General features: G+C 37.3%; 1 protein-coding gene across 1 annotated transcript; it reads left to right on the top strand.

Moving 5' to 3' along the window:
• Window positions 1–15,416: 15,416 nt before the first annotated feature.
• LOC104445642 (laccase-14) lies at window positions 15,417–19,020 on the top strand. The gene is given in 8 exon segments (XM_010059545.3): window positions 15,417–15,941; window positions 15,944–15,957; window positions 16,407–16,561; window positions 16,627–16,868; window positions 16,996–17,121; window positions 17,355–17,943; window positions 18,153–18,502; window positions 18,667–19,020. Coding segments are annotated over 8 exon segments (1,683 nt in total). The 5' UTR covers window positions 15,417–15,874; the 3' UTR covers window positions 18,807–19,020.
• The last annotated feature ends 1,407 nt before the right edge of the window (window positions 19,021–20,427 follow it).

Genomic DNA, 20,427 nt, shown 5'->3' on the forward strand with positions numbered 1-20,427 from the left:
CTCATTTATGCCATCATACCCGTTGGCACTTACCAAATGAATTATTCCAATCTTCCCGTTGGACATAATCAATTAGGAAGATCATTTGAGCTATTTAAGGAACATGTCGATAGCCCATCAATCATGCTCGCCCATACAATCAGGATCTCGGTTTCCATAAGTAGAACCTTCCAAGTATATTTCGCCAATCATCGAATCCTCAATCTTTGAATCAATAAAGGATTCTGTTATGCCATATCCAGCCAAGAGATCTTCTCCAATCGATAAGGTCAAATCCTTAACGAAACATCCGATCTGGATAGCCCTTCTTGACGGATTAGAAATCACAATGAGAATAGACTTTGAGTCTTGAGTCGGCAGTCCCGGAGGTCTTCGAGACTTTAAATAGAAGAGTCTGCAAATCTTCGAGACTAGACTAATGAAAACGTTTTGTCGGCTTCAAAATACTCCAGGAAGATTTCTCCAACACTATTTCTTTTTACTAGATTAAGTAAAAGTTTGAATCTCTTGATAAATTCAAGATTTTTTGGATTGAAAGTAAGAAGCAATTAAGGATAAGTCTTAAATATTGTCAGATATGACCGTGGTGGTGAGTATTTTGGCAAAGTATGGCAATACTAAATAGTTTAAAGGGCTATTTGTCACATACTTAGAGGATTTTGGGATAGTAACTTAATTCACTGTGCTTGGAAATCCTAAGCATAATGATGTGGCCGAAAGACACAATAGCACCCTCATGACAATTATGAGAAGTATAATTAATACAACTAACTTATCCAGTTTCTATGGGATAATGCTTTGAAAGCAGCCTTTTCAACCAAAACTATTTCATTGACTTCTTTGGAGTTATGGACTGGATGTAAACCCAGCTTGAACTATCTTAAGGTTGGGGATGTCATATAGAAGTATGGTTATATAATCCAATATTAAATAAATCGGACTTTAGAAATACTTGGCGTTACTTCGATCTTTACCCAGATCATTTAAAGGGTTATTCATAATCCCAATGGAGTTACAAAAATTGTAAAATCACAGACATCAAGTTTCTAAAGTTCGATGTAGCCGCAGAGGACAGTTACTTTTAGATTATTAAGTATAATAGTACAATGGAGACTACCATATTTTTCTCTTTACCTATACAAACAGTTGTGGAGTCTCCTATACCATAGACTAAGCCTGCTAAGGTTTGGGATACTATTGTTGAGATAGTTCCTGATGAAGTTCCTCAAACCTCTCAAGTGAAGGATGAAGTTGTTATAACTCCACTTAAGACATCTATTAAAGAGAGATGATTAGCTATACCACCAAACTATATAGTTTACTTGTGAGAGTATGACTATGATATCTGCTACATGGTTGATCCAATGACATACATAAGTTGTTTCTTGTCCTCATTACATTTGTGGTTAGATATGATGAAAGATGAGATGCAATCTATGACACATAATGGTCTTTGGAAACTTGTTGATTTGCTTAAAGTTACAAGCTCATCAATTGCAAATGGGTATTTAAGACTAAAAGAAGACTCTAAAGAAAAATTGAGAAATTTAAAGTCAAATTGGTAGCCAAGTGTTTCACTTAGAAAGAAGGAATGGATTGCGAAGAAATATTTTTTTTCTAATATTTTCTAAAAATTCTTTCAGAGTGAATATGGCATTAATAACTTATTTTGGTATAGAGTTACGCCATATAGATGTTAAAATTGTCTTTCTAAATAAAGACCTTGATAAAAGATATATAAGGTGCAACTGGAAGATTTTACAACAAATGATCTAGCTAAGCTTATGTGTAGACTAAAAAGTCTATTTATGGCCTCAAGCAAGTTTTTAGACAGTGGTACTTGAAATTTCATGATGTTGTCATTTTGTTCAACTTTGTTGAGAACAAAGTAAATCAGTGTATTTTGTACAAAGTTAGTGGGAAGAAATTTATTTCTCTTGTAATCTATGTATATGATATTTTGCTTACAAGTAGTGATCTTGAATCACTGCATGAGACAAAACAAATATTGTCAAAAAATATTAACATAAAGGACCTTGATGAGACATCTTTTGTCCTTGATATTGAGATCCATAAGAATTGTTCCCGTTATATATTGGATTTGTCTTAAATGATTTATATTAATCGTATTTTGGAAAGATTAAGTATATATCAATATAAGCTAGAAATTGCTCGTCATTAAGGGTAATGAATTGAATCTGTCACAATGTCTTCATTTAGACATTGAAAAAATTCAATTGAACAATATACCTTGTGTTAGTACACTTGAAAATATTATATATGCTCAAATTTGTATTATATCATTCATCACTTTTGCCAAGTACTTCTAAGTAGATATTAGTTAAATCTAGGACACGATTATTAGGCCATTGCCAAGAAGATCTTAAGGTACTTAAAGAGAACAAAAGACTAAATGTTGATTTACAAATATGTTCAGATCCTGCAGTTAGTAAGGTATTCAGATGCAGACTTAATTGATTATTAGGATGACATGAAGTTGACAATGGAATGCATCTTTATGTTAGCATGAAGTATAATATCATGGAAAAGCATGAAACAAAAACTTTTATCATCCCCTACCATGTAAGCAGAGTGTATAATATGCTTTTCAGTTGTATTTGAGTTATTTGGTTCTGAAACCTCATTAGGTAGTTGATTGTATTTGACTTTGTGGATAAACTCATATAGTTGTATTAAGACAATATTCTACAATGTTGTTTATATAGTAACAGTAGAGGTCTCAAGAGGTCTAAACATATGGCGGTCAAATTTTTAACCACAAAGAAACAATACATAACAATAATGTTAGAATAAAGCATATTTCCACATATGATATGGTTGCAAATCTATTAACTAAAGGTCTTCGCCCTTGTATTTCTTGAATGACATATCATTAACATGGGCTTAGGAGTATCATGAGATGTTGCTTAGTGGGAGCTCTTTCAGTTTTGTTTGAATAAAGTTTACATCTACATTTATTACATTTAATAACACTATGATATATGTCAACTCTTTTGCATTCAATAAAGTAATTCCGAATGCATCATTATGGAGTTGAATGCATACATCTATTATAAACCTCAAAGTATTGTGTAGACCTTGATTAAAAGCTAGGGGCATCCAGTTATCAGTCTTAAGAATTTGTCTTATTATACATAAAGAAATGTTAACCATAAGAATAAGACATATGTAAATTCATTAGAACCATAAAAGTATTCTCTAGTGACGCGAGTTTTTGTTATACTTAAGGAAAGAGAATGATGAATAACAAAGGGGATGACACATAAAGGTATTACTCTATATGAGAGGTGTTATCCATTTGCCATACTACCATATTAAATCTATATCAATAAAGTTGAAAACACTCATGACCATAGACGGCTTTGTGTGTCTATAGGCAGTTACCACAATGATGAGGTGTTTAAAACTTTATGGGATATAGTTGACTATTAAAAATTATCTCTAGACCAAGATGCATATATACAATTCCAAATAACATAGCCCAAGTGGAAGAATATAAGAGTTTTTTTTTCTATGGGCCATATTAATTGATATTGTAATTTATTGTTTTACGATATTGGTCTAATAAAATAATATAAAAAGTTTCTTAATTAATATAATATGGAACTAATTAGTATAAGCCGAGTTGAGTCCGACCCATGATAAGAGGACTTGGCTAAAAAGTTTACAAATAGTGTTCAAGTCACTCATTTAATCCTGACACGCATTAATCCTCACATAAGGAGTGTTTACTAAATGCTAATGAACACTAAGGATAAGGGGTAGTCTCATTGAGTCAGTGATACAAAGAATAATGAAGGAGAAGTTCTAGAGTTTGAATCATCGCTATTCTACATCAAGAACGAGGGATTTCAAATCAAGTGTGTAAATTTTTTTACTTGATACATGTATTCTTGAGTCTAACTATAGAGATCTTGGGATGTTGCTTTTGCAGCTTACAGTAGCGATAGTAGATGAGGGCTGCGATGATAGAGATCCAGACGTAGGCAAAGTCATGGAGCTCGGTCTCCATGTTTTCGGTGAAATTGTCTTGTTTAGATCTGTCCTAGTTTTGATCGAGCTCTTTTTCTAGATGGTTAGTGCTGTGTTTATGTTTTAATTCATGGGGAAAGTTTGGGCGATGGACTTGTGAAGCAGTCCGAAACAAAAAGGAAAAAAAAAAAAAGTGATGAGTTAGGAGGAAGCATGGAAAGAGTCCAAATCTTTAAACTGCAAGTCTTCTCGGTTATTAACATATGTTAAGTTTCAATCAGAGAATTACGGTCGTTGGTGATTAAATCTCATTCCTAATCACGATTGCCTTTAAGAATTGCTTGAGATTTACTTATATGCCACTCCTGAGTATCATATGTTCCAGCTGGCCATATTATTTTAGAAGTAATTGCGTGGTGTGAGGAAGTGATTGCTTAAATGGAATTCCCGCTTGAGAATCAGACAGTTAGATTTCATGTACTTGGGTGCAACTTGACATATGTTCTTGACTTTTCATTAATTTTCTTAATGCGTAAACATTTTTTGGGATATTCAAGGTTCACCTACTATGCCATTTGATATCAAGTTAAATGTGAATCATTATCTTTTTTAATAAGTCTTGATATGTCGAATTTCACAGTATGCTTATTTATGATTTATTAACCTTTATCATTGCCATGCTTTACTTTGATTACCCTTGTTTTATTATCTTGCATTAGTCAATACATATTAGGGCTTTGAACCTTTAAATCCTACAGTCGGACCCTAATATTTTTTTCGTGTGATTTGCTATGATTGATTTGATTAGTTAAAACTTGATGGTCTTGAAATAGCATGTTATCAATGATATGGTGACTCTAAACTTAACGTGTATTTTAACACGTTAGGATATTATCAATCATCATTGGTCGCCACTATCTCACGCATATTTAGAGCTTAGTGCATATAAGTCTTGGCCTTTTAATTAGGGTAGATGCATGTTAGTTTTAGAATGCACATATTTAGCATAATACATATTTTTCATAAATATATTCAAATAAAAAATGTTATCTAGGTTTCATTTAGATAACAGGTGTACCTAGAATTAATTAGGCTTATGTCATATGATGCATGTCATTTTGATATAAGTTTAAATAATTATATCTAGATAGTTTAGTTACTGCATGTAAAATGTTAAACGCTTCCGGAAATATATCTACATGATAATTTTAAAACTATCTACATGATAGTTACTAACAAGTTACTCGGAATAAAAATTAACAAATAAAAAAAATCAAATACCAATTTATTTACCAGCAAATCTTGAACATTTACTAGGACTTACTGAAATCTACTACTATGGATAAAAATTCATATTCTTTTATCATGGAACAATGTAATTATGCACATAAAATAGATGGTTCCCTTACTCCTTTCGGTGATGTCTTGTTGCCATGGCAAAAAAAAAAATTGTGTATCGAATATAAAAAAAAAAAAAAATTACTAAATAGAAACGACCATCGGAGGATAATTCTTAAAGTCAACCTATAAGGCAAACCTAAATTTGGGGTTTGCTCTCCATTCTCACCTAAAACCCTAGAAATTGCTTACTATGATATATGACATGAGCTAATAATTCTTGATGCCTTATTGTGACGGCGAGGGATGGTACCCTGTACTATGCAGTACTTCTTATGCTCCTCAGGGTTTGTACACGTACTGCTTTGTTCTCTAGTTGGTGAATAAATGCAATGAAGTCATACATCTTCTTCACTCCCTTCTTCCCTTGCTTTTACCACGACACATCATGCTTCTCAATGTCCTCCTACTCTCAATTATACGAGTTCTCGAATTGACACATATCGATCAACTGGTTGCACTATGCTAAGGAACCAGAAGGTAAGCATTTTGTCTTGTTTTCCACCAGTTCAGTTTCTTGTGCTACTCCATTTCACTTATTCATGTCGAGTAGTGTAGCCGATGTATCCCTAACTGGAGTGCGCGTGCGCCACAAAATCCATAAGCCATTATTGCATGTATTGAATTGTGTACTATGGCTTCTCACTCCTTGTATCACGTAAGTCTTACATAGAGTCCCCCCAAGAATAGTGAAATCAAGCTTCCTTCCCCTTTTAAACAACCTTTTATGAACTCTACCCTTGTGCAATAGATATAGAGGACTATTTTACTGTTTCGAGCTTATTTACCTGAAGCAGGCTTCTTGGATATCTAGTCCAGCAGGTAAGTCTATGTAAGACCTGTGGCTCTGGGCTTCCTTCCGGGGTAGTTCTTTCAATGATAATTTCAAAATAACCAATTTAATCCTAAATCTTTATGCAAAATTTAACTACAATTTTTCTATCAATTTTCACCGGAAATAACTAATATCACAATCCAGTCATTGCCGGCCATCCTACGTGGCATATCACCTCGTCGGCGATTTCCGGCAGAAATTGGCCGGAATGATTATATTGAAATTTCACACGAATATTTGAAATTGAATTGAAGAAATTTAAAAAAAAAAAAAATAGAACTATCTGATATCCTTAAAACATGTTATGCTTTCGGAGTGATAGTATTTATCGATTTATAATTTCAGATAAAATTACGTTTGGCGGGACAATGCTAAAAACACCATAGGCTCCAATATGCCAATCTCCATTATTCCTTGTCATGAACCTTTCTTTGGTCCTTCTTTCTTCTTTGACACACGAAACCCTCTCCTTGCTCGTCTAATTTTGGTACTGCGAACGTCCATGGACACGAGGACAATGATTCTATTGCTCTCAGCATGTGCCTTCATTCCTCTTTCACGCAAGTCTGTTCTTCAAGTGCCGCCCCTTCTGTCTGAAAAGAAATCAATTATTCAATTCGTGACACGTCTGAATCGATAGTTGAGTTGCATATGTACCACGTGCCCATATAATAAAGCATAGGATGTTAACCTTTTTGCCATGGTTTTCGACGAAGAAAAAGGGGGTCCATGACCAGCTGAGATCGAGGAGATTCTTTTTTAGTAGAAAAATGAGACATTTTTTAAATTTTACGACTTTTGTTACATCTGTCTGGTTCGGATCAACAGGGAATGGTTACAGCGAGCATGCATGCATCTAGAGTGCTAGAGCTAGATTCCTCTTAATCTATATCCAAGCACGCTAATTGATGCACGTTTGATACGTGTGTAAGTAGGTAAAAAACGAGCATGTATACGTTTGATCGAGGAGATTCTTTTTGGGTAGAAAAATGAGACATTTTTTAAATTTTACGACTTTTGTTACATCTGTCTGGTTGAGATCAACAGGGAATGGTTACAGCGAGCATGCATGCATCTAGAATGCTAGAGCTGGATTCCTCTTAATCTATATCCAAGCAAGCTAATTGATGCACGTTTATACGTGTGTAAGTAGGTAAAAAACGAGCTAATTCTAGAAATAGGATCATTATTTGATCCGATGACGAACAACAATGTTTTAAACACTTATCTTGTTATTATGTTACGCCCCATCACTTGTGGTAGTGCTAGAGAAATCATTGTATGCACGTTTCTATAGATCACACAGGCTAATATCATCTCAACCAATTTGTTAAAATATGTCTCGAGTTTAAGCCCAATGCAAAATTACGAATATTCCGAATTGGATATGTTGTGGATGTTCGAAATCGAGCAAAGAAGATCCGAAGATCAACTTCCCGAATTTGAATTCGCGTTGGAGAGTCTGGCTGTTAAAATAGGAAAGTCCAACTTTGACTAGGACTTGGATTTTTGTTTAAAATATACAAAGATATGTTTTGGATAGGAAACAAAATCCTATGAGAAGTTGGCAAAAGAATAAGGGTTTTACTTATATATAGACTTAAGGCCATGGGTGATAGGTGTGGATCACAAGTTGTTTTGAAGCGCCACGTGAGTGCTTGGTGTTCCGCCGTTGATCATGAAGAATTGATCTTGAAGCGCCGTCTCGTTGTCGAGTGCTTGGGAGGGATTTTCTTTGTCATGAATTACATCCAAGAAGGTTTAGTGTTAAAGCCAATTAAATCTTGTGATAAGATTTGCGTGTAATTCCTTTGTGAGATTGAGAGATTATTTCTTGAGGAATTTCGGGGCTAAACACTTTGTGTGTGTTATTGGGTGTAATTGGGGCTTGGGAAACACCGAGAGAGTATTTGAGTGACTTGAGTGTGTAATCTCCTTGTATCGCTTGATCTATAGTGAAATTCGCTGCTGCTCTCCCGTGGACGTAGGTCTTTACGACTGAACCACGTAAATCCGGTGTCTGATTTATTTTTCTTCTTCCGTCTATATTTTGTTCGATCGCTCGCCCTATCGCAACAAGTGGTATCAGAGCCAGGCTTGGCTGAGTTGAAGCGAATCGATGGCGACAGAAGAAGTAAAAGTGAGAATCGACAGATTTGATGGGAAGGATTTTAGTTTACGGAAGATGCAGATTGAAGATTATCTTTATCGAGATGAAACCGCACTTGCCCTTGTCGGGGAGAAACCAGCGACAATGAAGCAAGATGATTGGGATTTGCTGGATAGACGAGCTATGGGTGTTATTCGGGCCGACGTTGGCTCGTAACGTCGCGTTTAACATCTGAAGGAGAAGACCACCGCTGATTTGATGCAAGCCATCGGATATGTATGAGAAGCCCTCTGCGATCAACAAGGTACGTTTGATGCGACGTCTCGTTTAACTTGAAGATGAAAGAAGGTGCGTCGGTTGCGGATCATATCAATGAATTCAATGTGATTGTTAGTCAATTGAGTTCGAGTTGAGATTGATTTTGAAGATGAGGTATGTGCTTTGATTCTATTATCTTCATTGCCTGATAGTTGGAATACTACCATTACTGCTGTTAGTAATTCCTCTAGGTCAACAAGTTTGACGTTTGATGGGGTTCGAGATTTGATTCTCGAGCGAGGACATTCGTAGAAGAGAATCGCGAATCTGTATCTACTTGCTTTAGTAGGTGAAAATAGAGGAAGATCGTAACACGTGTGGGTAATAGTAGTACCAATATGAATGAGACGTAGTCGGTCTAGGACTGCTAATGTTGTCCGTTGGAACTGTGGCAAGAGGGGCATCTTAGAAGGGATTGCCTTAAGCTGAAGAATGAGAAGGGTAAGGGAATTATGGTTGATTCTACGAGATAATGTTGCAGCTGTAGCAGATAATGCTGATTATGTCTTGTCTGTCACTGATTATTCATTGTTTGATGGATGGATTATGGATTCTGGTTGTTCTTTTCATGTCACACCAAATAGAAATTGGTTTATCACTTATCAGTGCACGGGTAGTGATAAAGTCCAGTTAGGGAACAATGCTAAGTGCGATGTTGTGGGTGTTGGTGATGTTAAAATCAGAATGCATGATGGCATTGTGAGGACATTGACTGGAGTGAGGCATGTTCCAGAGTTGAAGAAGAACTTAATTTCCTTGGGTGTCCTAGATTCACTGGTTGCGGTATTCTTCAAAAGGTGGAGTTCTGAAGGTTGTTCGAGGTGCCCTGGTGATAATGAAAGGAATCAAGCATGATGGCCTGTATAAACTTCAAGGTGAGACAGTGATAAATTTCGCTGCTGAGACGTCGGATGCATCTGTTCGAGAGTCTATTGACTGCTCGAGGAAGACCTGGGTGTTTGTGCCAAGGCACAAGTTTGATGCTGGTGTCAGGATCTCGCAGTCAAAAGCTTTGATCGAGACAGAGATTGGTAAGTTGATCAAGCATGTGCAGACTGATAATAGCCTGAAGTTTTGCTCAAAGCTGACCAATAAATTCTGCATGAAAGAGAGCATAGTGAAACACCGCACTAGTGCTAGTAAATCACAACAATTTGCAGAATTGATGAGCAGAACATTACTAGAGATGGCCCGTAAAATAATCTCTAGTGCTGGTATTACTAGGAGAACCCTAGTTGATGTGCTAAGTACGGTAAGCTACCTGGTGAATGGATCCCCATCAACTGCTATTGAATGGCAGGCTCCTAAAGAAGTGTGGTCAGGTAACGTTGCTGATTATTCTATTCTTGGAATGTTTGGTTGCCCATGTTATTTTCGAGTGAGTGATGATAAGCTTGATGGGAGGGCAAGGTGCATATTCCATGGCTATGCACAAGGTGAGTGGGGCGATCAGTTGTGGTGCCCAGATATAAATTCACCTGTTTACAGCAGAGAAGTTACCCTTGATGAGTCTCAAGTACTTCTGGCCAAGAGTGATTATAGCAGTGTTAATTCGGATCTGAACGGTGTTCAGCTTGAGGTGGAGTTGCAACCAGAAACTCCTGAGGTAGCGAGTACGAGTACTAGCAAAGTAATCAACACAGATGGTGCTCATAGCGAGATGGAGCCTATAGAGCCAATGGTTGCTGTAACTGTTGAAATTAACAAGGTATGTATTCGATCTCCTGACAGATATGGATGCAACAATGGTTTTGCTTTATCTGCGGTTAAGGAGGTTATGTCGGAAAATCCTTGTGGAGCAGTTAAAGGTGCATGTGGAGTTGGTATTCTGATGAGGTCCTCGGTTATGGCGAAGTTCAAGCGAGGCTTGGACTTGCACAATATCTGTGGTGGTTGAGCCCATCGGGGACTAGGGGAAAGTAGCAGTAGAGTTTGAATTTTTTACGAAGCGATTGCGACTTAGCTCAAACGTCGAGCCAAGGTGGAGATTGTTAAAATATGTCTCGAGTTTAAGCCCAATGCAAAATTACGAATATTCCGAATTGGATATGTTGTGGATGTTCGAAATCGAGCAAAAGAATATCCGAAGATCAACTTCCCGAATTTGAATCTGCGTTGGAGAGTCGGCTGTTAAAATAGGAAAGTCCAACTTTGACTAGGACTTGGATTTTTGTTTAAAATATACAAAGATATGTTTTGGATAGGAAACAAAATCCTATGAGAAGTTGGCAAAAGAATAAGGGTTTTACTTATATATAGACTTAAGGCCATGGGTGATAGGTGTGGATCACAAGTTGTTTTGAAGCGCCACGTGAGTGCTTGGTGTTCCGCCGTTGATCGTGAAGAATTGATCTTGAAGCGCCGTCTCGTTGTCGAGTGCTTGGGAGGGATTTTCTTTTCGTGAATTACATCCAAGAAGGTTTAGTGTTAAAGCCAATTAAATCTTGTGGTAAGATTTGCGTGTAATTCCTTTGTGAGATTGAGAGATTATTTCTTGAGGAATTTCGGGGCTAAACAATATGTGTGTTATTGGGTGTAATTGGGGCTTGGGAAACACCGAGAGAGTGTTTGAGTGACTTGAGTGTGTAATCTCCTTGTATCGCTTGATCTATAGTGAAATTCGCTGCTGCTCTCCCCGTGGACGTAGATCTTTACGACTGAACCACGTAAATCCGGTGTCTGATTTATTTTTCTTCTTCCGTCTATATTTTGTTCGATCGCTCGCCCTATCGCAACAACCAATTAATTGTGTAGCCAGCGTAATCAATGCTAGAGATGAACTTGATCTACATGATCTATTTGTAAGAGATGCAATGTTTTGCTTGAGTCAAGAGGGGGAATGTTTGATCTCTATGTGCCCATTGCTAAGTAGCAAAACCCTAGTCGTTGTTACAGAATCGCACATCGATTCCAAAAAAATAACGCTCGCAAACAATTTATCAGGTAGAATATAATAATAAAAGAACGAAATCAGAAGAACATGCCGGAAAATTTGTTATCAAAGTTCACCCAAACCTGGGCTACATCTCCGCGCAGAGGCACTCTGTGAATCACTAGACTTTGAAAAAAGTTGAAATATAACGATGATTTTCTCTCAAGATCAGGGCACAAAAAGATTGAGTACCCATATAAAGAAAAAACTTACTTTTTTCTTCTCTCTTTTTTTGCCTCTCTATTTTCTTTTTCAGCATCTTGACGGTCAACGTCTTGCCATCGCTAATATAAAGATATCACTTTTAACCTAAAAGCAAATCTGATAGAAATGACAAAAAAAAACCCTAAAAAATATTTGGCTTCATAAAGAGTCATGACCAGTGAGCTGGTTTGCTACCTAATTCCTCCATTTCCTAAACCGGAGGCCTGTGCTTCTACAGTAGTCTAGTTCTGCATTATGTACCCAAAAGGGTGCCCACATAGCAAACATAATCATTACATGAAACACGACATGATTAATTGTACCTAGTCTTCCCACATACCGTTATAATAAACTAAAGAACAAGGTTACTTCCGTGCAGGCCACGAGTTAATTTAGTCCACGATAGTAGTGATCATCAGGTTAGCCTTGTTACGCTCATCTTCTAATTGCCCCCATGACCTTTTTCAGTGATTTATTAGGCGATAATGCAAGATAATTCCACAAGAACAAGCTTGATGATGTGACAACGGAAGCTCCTTTTCAACCTTCCCAATTAACTTTATTTTTGTCTATGCATTGTTATTATCAGTGATAGTACGGTCATCTGTGTCCTTCCTATACTCAGAAAGCAACCCACTCCATTGGTTCCGCTAAAAGTAAAAATTTCATGCCAAAAACAAAACACTCGTGAGGAATTATTTATTTTTTCTTTTTATATTCGCAAGGAATGATATCCTTGCAATTTAATTAGAATCTCACATTTTGTGAGGCACATGGCTGTTCATTAAGTTACGACACTACTAATTATTTGAATAATCTTGCATCCAAATTCTCAAGTTGTAATAAAATCGGTTTATATAATTGCCATGGTAAACTCTAGTTTATATCATAAAGATGTCTTATTATTATATGCTTTGCTACTAAGCTCAGGTATTTGTTTTCCTTTTGCCATGACCATAAGTTCCATTAGTCTTACGGCACTTTTGAAATTTTTCGTAGCGCGTTGATGAATTAAAAGGTGTACCACTGTTTCTTTATTCTGCTCTGGTACATTGTATGTATCCGAGGAAAATATGAAGTTCCAACATGGCGCTCGTTTGTGAGAAACGTGCTTTTGGGTTTCTTGTACGAGCATGAAACCACGCCTTGTGTACTGCAGGGAATTATGTAAATTAAAAAGCGATTGCTTAATGAGTGAGTTACATGACCATGGAACTACACGAGGAAACTTCCATAGGAGCAGGATCTTGTCCGGTTATGGAGGCAACATCATGGGGACAACATCAATTTAAGAAGAGTGTCTCCACGCCTCAAACGTATACATTGGTTACGGTTCTTCGTCGATTCACCGGTCGAAGCAGAACTCTGATGAGGGAGATATTCTTAGATGCAAACATAAGACGTACCCACCCTCCCAAATTGATAATTATGTGCCAAGATTCATCGGCTTAGAAGAAAATGAGAAAATGCACAATATTTAGTATGTAATGATTCATTTGGATGGATTGTTGATGTTGGTGTAGAAAATTTATTCACATAAACAACTAATCAATCAAGAAAAAACGGATCCATATATGATTGTAAAACACCGAGATCAATAAATGCAGTGGAATTAAATCGTACATGTTTGAGCCATTACTTCACTTGAAGAAAATAGATCAATCTGATAACAAGTGATCTATCGGAATACCAGATCTTCCTCTCTATGACTTATTTCAGTATAGCAGCTTTCAATTGGATTAAAGCAACTAGTTATAAACTATCATTTTATAGGCTAAAGAGGGGACCTAGCAAACCCTAATCAATAACGTGTCAACTGGGCCATTCCCATTACGAACTTCAGTCAAACACAATTGCTTACACTTTGCTGCTCAACCAAGCCCGTTATCAATAGATGCAAAACCCAATTTAATTAGATCACTTTAGAGTTCAACAAATATTGGAATATGCATTAACCGATTATTTAAAATAAAAAATTAATTAATTAATGTAAGCCAATATTATAGGAAATTTCCAACAGTTGGGGCAATCATAAGTGTTTGTATGTTTCTATTGGCAAGGTGTAGAGGCTATGACAACCGGTGTCCTCTCAAGAAATAAAATGTTATTTGTTTACATGTCAACATCAATTTAACTTTTAAAAAATCATGAAAACATTATATGTGAATGTGTCAAATTTTTATATTGTGAGGGTATTAGATATTTTGGGATAAGACAAAGTCTAAGATGTTCATCACAAAATTTAGATTATGCAAAAAGAAAAAAGTAAAACCTAGAGAATTTTTTATTGATTGGGCATTGAGAGATTTTCAGCTAGAAACTGGAGGACACGTATCTAAATCCTGCTAATTGTTTGCAAATTACACTTGATTAGGGCCCTTGCATGGGCCAAAGGATTGGAAATAATTAGTTCATGAGATCTAGAGGGTGTTCAAAGATCATAAAAGAAGTGGAAAAATAGAAATAAAAATATTTAGACACGCCTTTTAAGATTTATGGATGTGGCATCTGGAGGTTCATGGTTGAAACATTAATCATGTGGATCACCCAATTTTCGTTTCCTTTCATCTTTATTGGTCAGTCGGCCATCTAAAGTAGCTCATGCTACTATGAGCAATTGTCAAAATAAGTCGGTATCCGTCTCTTCATGGCTTGAGTTTCTCCATTTACTTTCTTAAGGAGTCTTTAGAATTGATATACACCAATGTTTATACCAAAAATTCACATTCTAGAAATAATTTGTACCCTAGCATTTTATCATATAAACAAAAGCATATGTTAGGAATTTATTGATGATCCCGTTGGGAATTTATACCGTGCAATCACCAAGTATCAAAGTGAAGGGCACTCATAAAAATTGGATTACTATCGCGATGGTGGTTCAGGGTTTTTTCAGATACTAATGCTGCACCGGCAATGTTTATGACATCAACTTAAATTACTCGAAAAAGGGTCTTTCACGTCTATAAAGCAATGATAAACAACAAAACCCTCAATTTCGTAGGCCATGTTTTTGTTGAAAAATGCCGTAAGTGAATCATCCCTTGTCATAGAAGATCGACAGCCTGCAAAGAAAGTTAACCACCGGCATCTCGTCCAATCATGTAAAAGAAAGATGCTAGCTCATCTAGTCAAACAATGATTCGCACCGCGTGCTTTAATCAAATCATGCAATCAGCTTCCAGAACATGTTTTCCCGGGCTATGGTATTGTCTCTGATCTGGATCCACTTTGTGTGCTTATATGTCAAGAGGAACGTTGGAAAAAAGATTTCCTACGCGCTTCTGTTCCACGAAGGAATTGAGGCAGCTTGGTCTAGGTAAAACCCTGCAAGATCGATCTCATAGAAATTTGGTAAGAGTAGCCATGACTATAAGCCGTCATTTCACATGGAAAAATGAACCAAATATGCTTTTATATTCCTATTTTTCTTTTTTTGGCAATTTGCATTATCTTCTTCTTTTCGAGAAAACAATTTACTCTGTGAAATTCCAAAAAAAAATGCTTTACTTCAATAATTTACGCATTATTGGGGGTAAAAAAATGTATTTACAAGCTTTATAAAATGGCCATATTTAAATGGGCATTAGTACAAGTTCGATTTTGTACCAAGAATCAACAATGGATCTTGAAGCAGTTGACGAGCGCGTAAGATAATGTTTGCCTTTCTCTCTCTTTCTGGCCGGCACGACTAAACAAGTTGAGAGAAGTTCATCAGCTTGATCCTCTGCGGTGCTCTTCAACCGATCTTCTTCTTCGTGGAAACACGGGAAAAACGAGCACGAGCCTTTGATTGACAAATGCTCATATTTTCTTTAATTATCATTTGCTGTAATGCCACAGGACACGCGTCTCTGTGGGGCCTACGGTGACTTCGTTTTCTGTGGGGACAGACAGTGGTCAGAGATCACCAAACATTGAGAGAAGATTCCTATAATTAGCTCCCCCCTTCAATGGAAGGGGAAGGTCACAAGAACAAAGAAACAGAGCATAACCCAAGTCTGCCTTTCAGTTCCGGATCAAGCGATTAGTACAGGTTCGATTTTTTGTATTAGGGAGAGGGGGAGAGAGGGGGAGAGGGACGATGGGAACATTTCTAGGGTTTACGGTCACTACGATCCTGCTCTTTTGCATGGCTCAAGGCAAAGTCCTCTTTATGATTTCGTGGTGAGTAGCAACATCCCCTTGCTGAACATTTAGTGACTAAGAGCATTGGATTGTTACCAGTTTTAGCATCTTTCGGAGGCATTATAGTTTACCACAATCCTATCAGTGTATTCAACACAAGAATCTCCTTATTTCAACAATGATCTTTACAGCTAAATCTCTCAGCTAGCTAAACCCTGGAGTATGCTCAAGGCCAAGCACTACATCATTCAAATGCCAAACTAGATGCAATTTTTCTGACGATTTCAACATCTTGAGAGTTTAATAGTAATCTGGCAATATCTATGGTTGTATGATTTGTATATTTTACTCTTTTGGGATGTGTTTCCAACCCCGTTTGGAGTCTTTATCCATAAGAAAGTTTGGCTACAAGCCTTGCGTCAATTTAATAAGACAAGTTATTTTATGGGTATAATGGTCCAAGATTCATAGGGTGATTTTTGTTGCAGTTAAAGGAGACACCTATTGAGATGTTGTGTGAGACAAATCGGAGTGTAATAACTGTGAATGGTCTATTTCCTGGGCCAGAGATCCGTGCTCACAAGGGCGATACTATTTACGTTAATGTCACCAACTTAGGACCTTATGGAATCACTATCCATTGGTAATAATACAGCCCTCTCTCTCTCTCTCTCTCTCTCTTCCCCCTAATTTTATACACATGTGCAGGCATGGAGTGAGACAAATACGATATCCTTGGTCTGACGGCCCGGAATACATCACACAATGCCCCATCCCTACGAACTCAAGCTTCCTTCAAAAAATCAAGCTCACCGAGGAAGAGGGCACATTATGGTGGCACGCTCACAGCGACTGGTCACGTGCCACTATACATGGTCCTATAATCATTTTGCCTGTCCACAACACCAACTACCCTTACGAGTTTGACAAGCAACACACAATCGTGCTCTGTATGCTATTTTCAAATACCTTAAATTTCATAAATAAGTTTTTCACTTACTCAAACAAGCATACACACACACACACAAATAACAGTTTGCATTATTTTTCTTAGCAAAATTATTGTTTGGCATGCAGCTGAATGGTATGCGAGAGATACAAAGGACATAATCGATGAGGCTCTTGAATCCGGAGGCGATCCAGACTTGTCTGTGGCCTATACCATCAATGGTCAACCTGGAGATAGTTATCCATGCTCTAATGGTATTATTTCTAGTATATGTATGTGAGTGTGATATACGCTATAAATATAAAAGAAAAATTCTTATTCAAAGGTAATGAAATATAACTTTACTATTCTATAGTTAATGAAATGAGATCTTTGAGAAATTGTTATGCCTTAAAATTTATTAATGATGATTGATATATAGAAGGAGTAATTTTAGGATCTTCGTCAATACTATTTAATATGGTGTGCTTTTTTCCCCCTTTTGTAGATTCGGTGTACAATATAACGGTTGTGCAAGGAAAAACGTATCTCCTTCGGATCATACACGCCGGGTTGAATGAAGAGATGTTCTTTTGCATAGCTAAGCACAATCTCACTGTGGTCGGAATGGATGGAGCTTATTTAAAGCCGCTTAATACTAAGTACCTCATGATAACTCCCGGTCAAACAATGGATGTTTTGGTCACTGCAAACCAAACCATCGATCACTACTATATGGTTTTCAGTCCGTTTGTGGACTCCATTGCCCCATCCAATGAAAACATCACAAGGGGGATATTCCAATACAGCGGTAGTAAAAGCTCAGAGACTCCTGCGTTACCCGAGCTTCCAGGTTTTAAAAATAAGAGTGGTGCTGGAAACTTTACTACTCGATTGAGGAGTTTGAACAGCGAAGAACATCTGTCCACAGTTCCAACCAACATCACGAGAAACATTACAATCACGGTGTCCGTGAATGAGCAGCCATGTCCTGCTAATAAAACATGTGCCGGTACAGACGGTTCTATGCTTTCAGCAAGCTTGAACAACATAAGTTTTTTGACTCCCTCAATTAGCATTCTCCAAGCATACTACAAGTACGTAAATCATTAGACCCACAAATTTTGATCCTATTTGTTCGGATTGAATATCTTTTTCGAACTGATAGCATTGGTTCAGGCTGAAACATTTTTCATTTTTCAAATGGAACCAATTAAACTGGTTAAAACCTTCATTGTCTTAAAGCGAAGGCATAATTTCAACATCTAAATGTGTCTATAACATTATGTTTGTGTGGTGTGTGCAGCAATCTTCCAGGAGTCTACAACAAAACTTTTCCGAATGAACCACCTTTCGTGTTCGACTACACCGGGAATGTTTCAGCCTTAGGGGAAGCTGCCAATGTGAGTACCGAAGTTTTGATGATTAACTATAATGAGGAGGTCGAAATAAGACTCCAAGGGACCAATATTGGAGTAGCGGAGAATCACCCCATGCATTTGCACGGCTATAGCTTTTACGTTGTCGGAATGGGCGATGGAAATTTCAGCGACTCCTATGTATCAGATTATAATACAGTGGATCCGCCTTATATTAATACCGTTGGAGTCCCCAAAAACGGGTGGACAGCGATCAGATTCAAAGCCGATAATCCAGGTACTATGATTTCATCAGTAGACACGCATAGAAACATATCGTTTTTGTTTTCAAATGAATAGCATCTATTATCATGTATCTACCATTTTGGCATTAGTTTTGCATGAATTGATCTTGTATATGAATGCATAATTAACTGATTATTCTTTTACGGGTGGCTGTAGGAGTGTGGTTCATGCACTGTCACTTAGAACGCCATGCGAGCTGGGGAATGGACACAGTCCTTGTCGTTGGAGACGGGAAGCTAAAGCATCAGAAGGTGTATCCGCCGCCCAGTGACATGCCTCCCTGTACCGTGTCTTAATCTGGAAGTTGTTTGTTTCGAGTTCATAACCAGTGCAAGAGGCTATTGACATCCCAATGGCAATGAATCATCTGTGTTTTATACCGAAGTATACACTTTTGCATTATTCTAATAAGTTTTGATTGTAACATATGCTTAGAATCTAAGAAGCATTTGTTCAATTCAAAATAATGTATTTTTGTCCAATAAAGTGATTCAAAATATATTTTGTGCATTGCTGATGATGACTCCAAATTTAATCGATAGGGGTGAAATTCTCAAAGATGTTGACCGAAAGGATCATTTACTATACAATCTTAATAAGTTCATCAAACATAAATTGGCATAATTATATCAATTTGACGTGTAAAAGAACCTAAGTAATAACCTTCGTCATAGTGAAAAATGCATGCCAACTTGCGGTGTTGACGTGGAAAGTGTGAATACAAGCCAAGCCGATTAATGGCTGGATCAATTATCCATCACCTCATTTTACTGACCAAGGATCATAATTAATTTTAGCTAGTGCGGATTATCTAATTTGTGAATTAACTACTACATTTTTTTCAAGGCATCTATCTATTTGTTATTATCACCGAGGCACTTTCTTACTTGTGCAATTTAACATAAGGCATTTTTTTTTATACCTATAAAATAGGGAAAACGATATTAAAAGTGTCATAATTTTCATATGACGTTCATTTTAGCGCTAAAACTAGGCTTCACAACCTACCCCTCGGAGGAGAGGAAATAGGTTTAAAGGTATTGTATAAAGGACATATTTAAGGCTCATGATTAGGCACGGGCTCTCCCAAGCCCATACCTCACACGACATTGGGATATTCTTAAGAATTTCGCAATAAAGAGTCACCACTAGCTTATTGGATTCAGCTAGAAACCAAGCGAGCCATGGGAGTATGTATCGCTTCCTACGCAACCAAAGAATCTAGAGTCGGGGATTTGATTACACTAATTGACCAATTAGTGCCCTTTCAGTACCTAATCCTGTTCATTTTAAAAGAAAAAAATTTTGTCAAATAGTTTGGATGATTTTACATCTATCCACTAATATGCGAGGTGATCATGCGAGTACACAATCATTAAAATAATAATTATAGCTACCAAGATCCTAATTGCAGTAAAATTATGCAAATTAAACATGCGATATAATTAATATATGAGCAAATAAATGCCTAATTACACTAAGAATGCAAGACATGGCAATTCCCAACCAAACCCTGCAGCTTTTAGATTTTCGAATTTTCTTTTTCTTTTTGAGCGAATCGGGTTCGGTTCGGTCTAACCCGACCTAGGTCTGACCCGGTCAGGGCAGGCCGGTCAAACCCACCCGGATCCATTCCGATCGGGGTTGGGCCGATCAGCCCACCTGAAAGGACCAAGTCTCTCCAAGGGTGGTTGGGCTTTTGCCTAGTTTGGGGATTGAGCTCACCTAACGGGCCCAATTTCCTTTTCGCAAAAAAGGCTCACTGCAGACCCACAGCCCAAACTAATTCTGGGCCATTGGCCTGTGAAATGAGGGTGGCCGAGCGGGCCCGATCTATGATACGACCCAGCTTGGCTAGCGCCCTCTAGTTCACGATTACTTCGTCACAACAAGGGGGCGCCACACCGGCATGCAGCT

Source organism: Eucalyptus grandis, chromosome 5 (genome assembly GCF_016545825.1).
Source record: "Eucalyptus grandis isolate ANBG69807.140 chromosome 5, ASM1654582v1, whole genome shotgun sequence".
Taxonomy (NCBI): domain Eukaryota; kingdom Viridiplantae; phylum Streptophyta; class Magnoliopsida; order Myrtales; family Myrtaceae; genus Eucalyptus; species Eucalyptus grandis.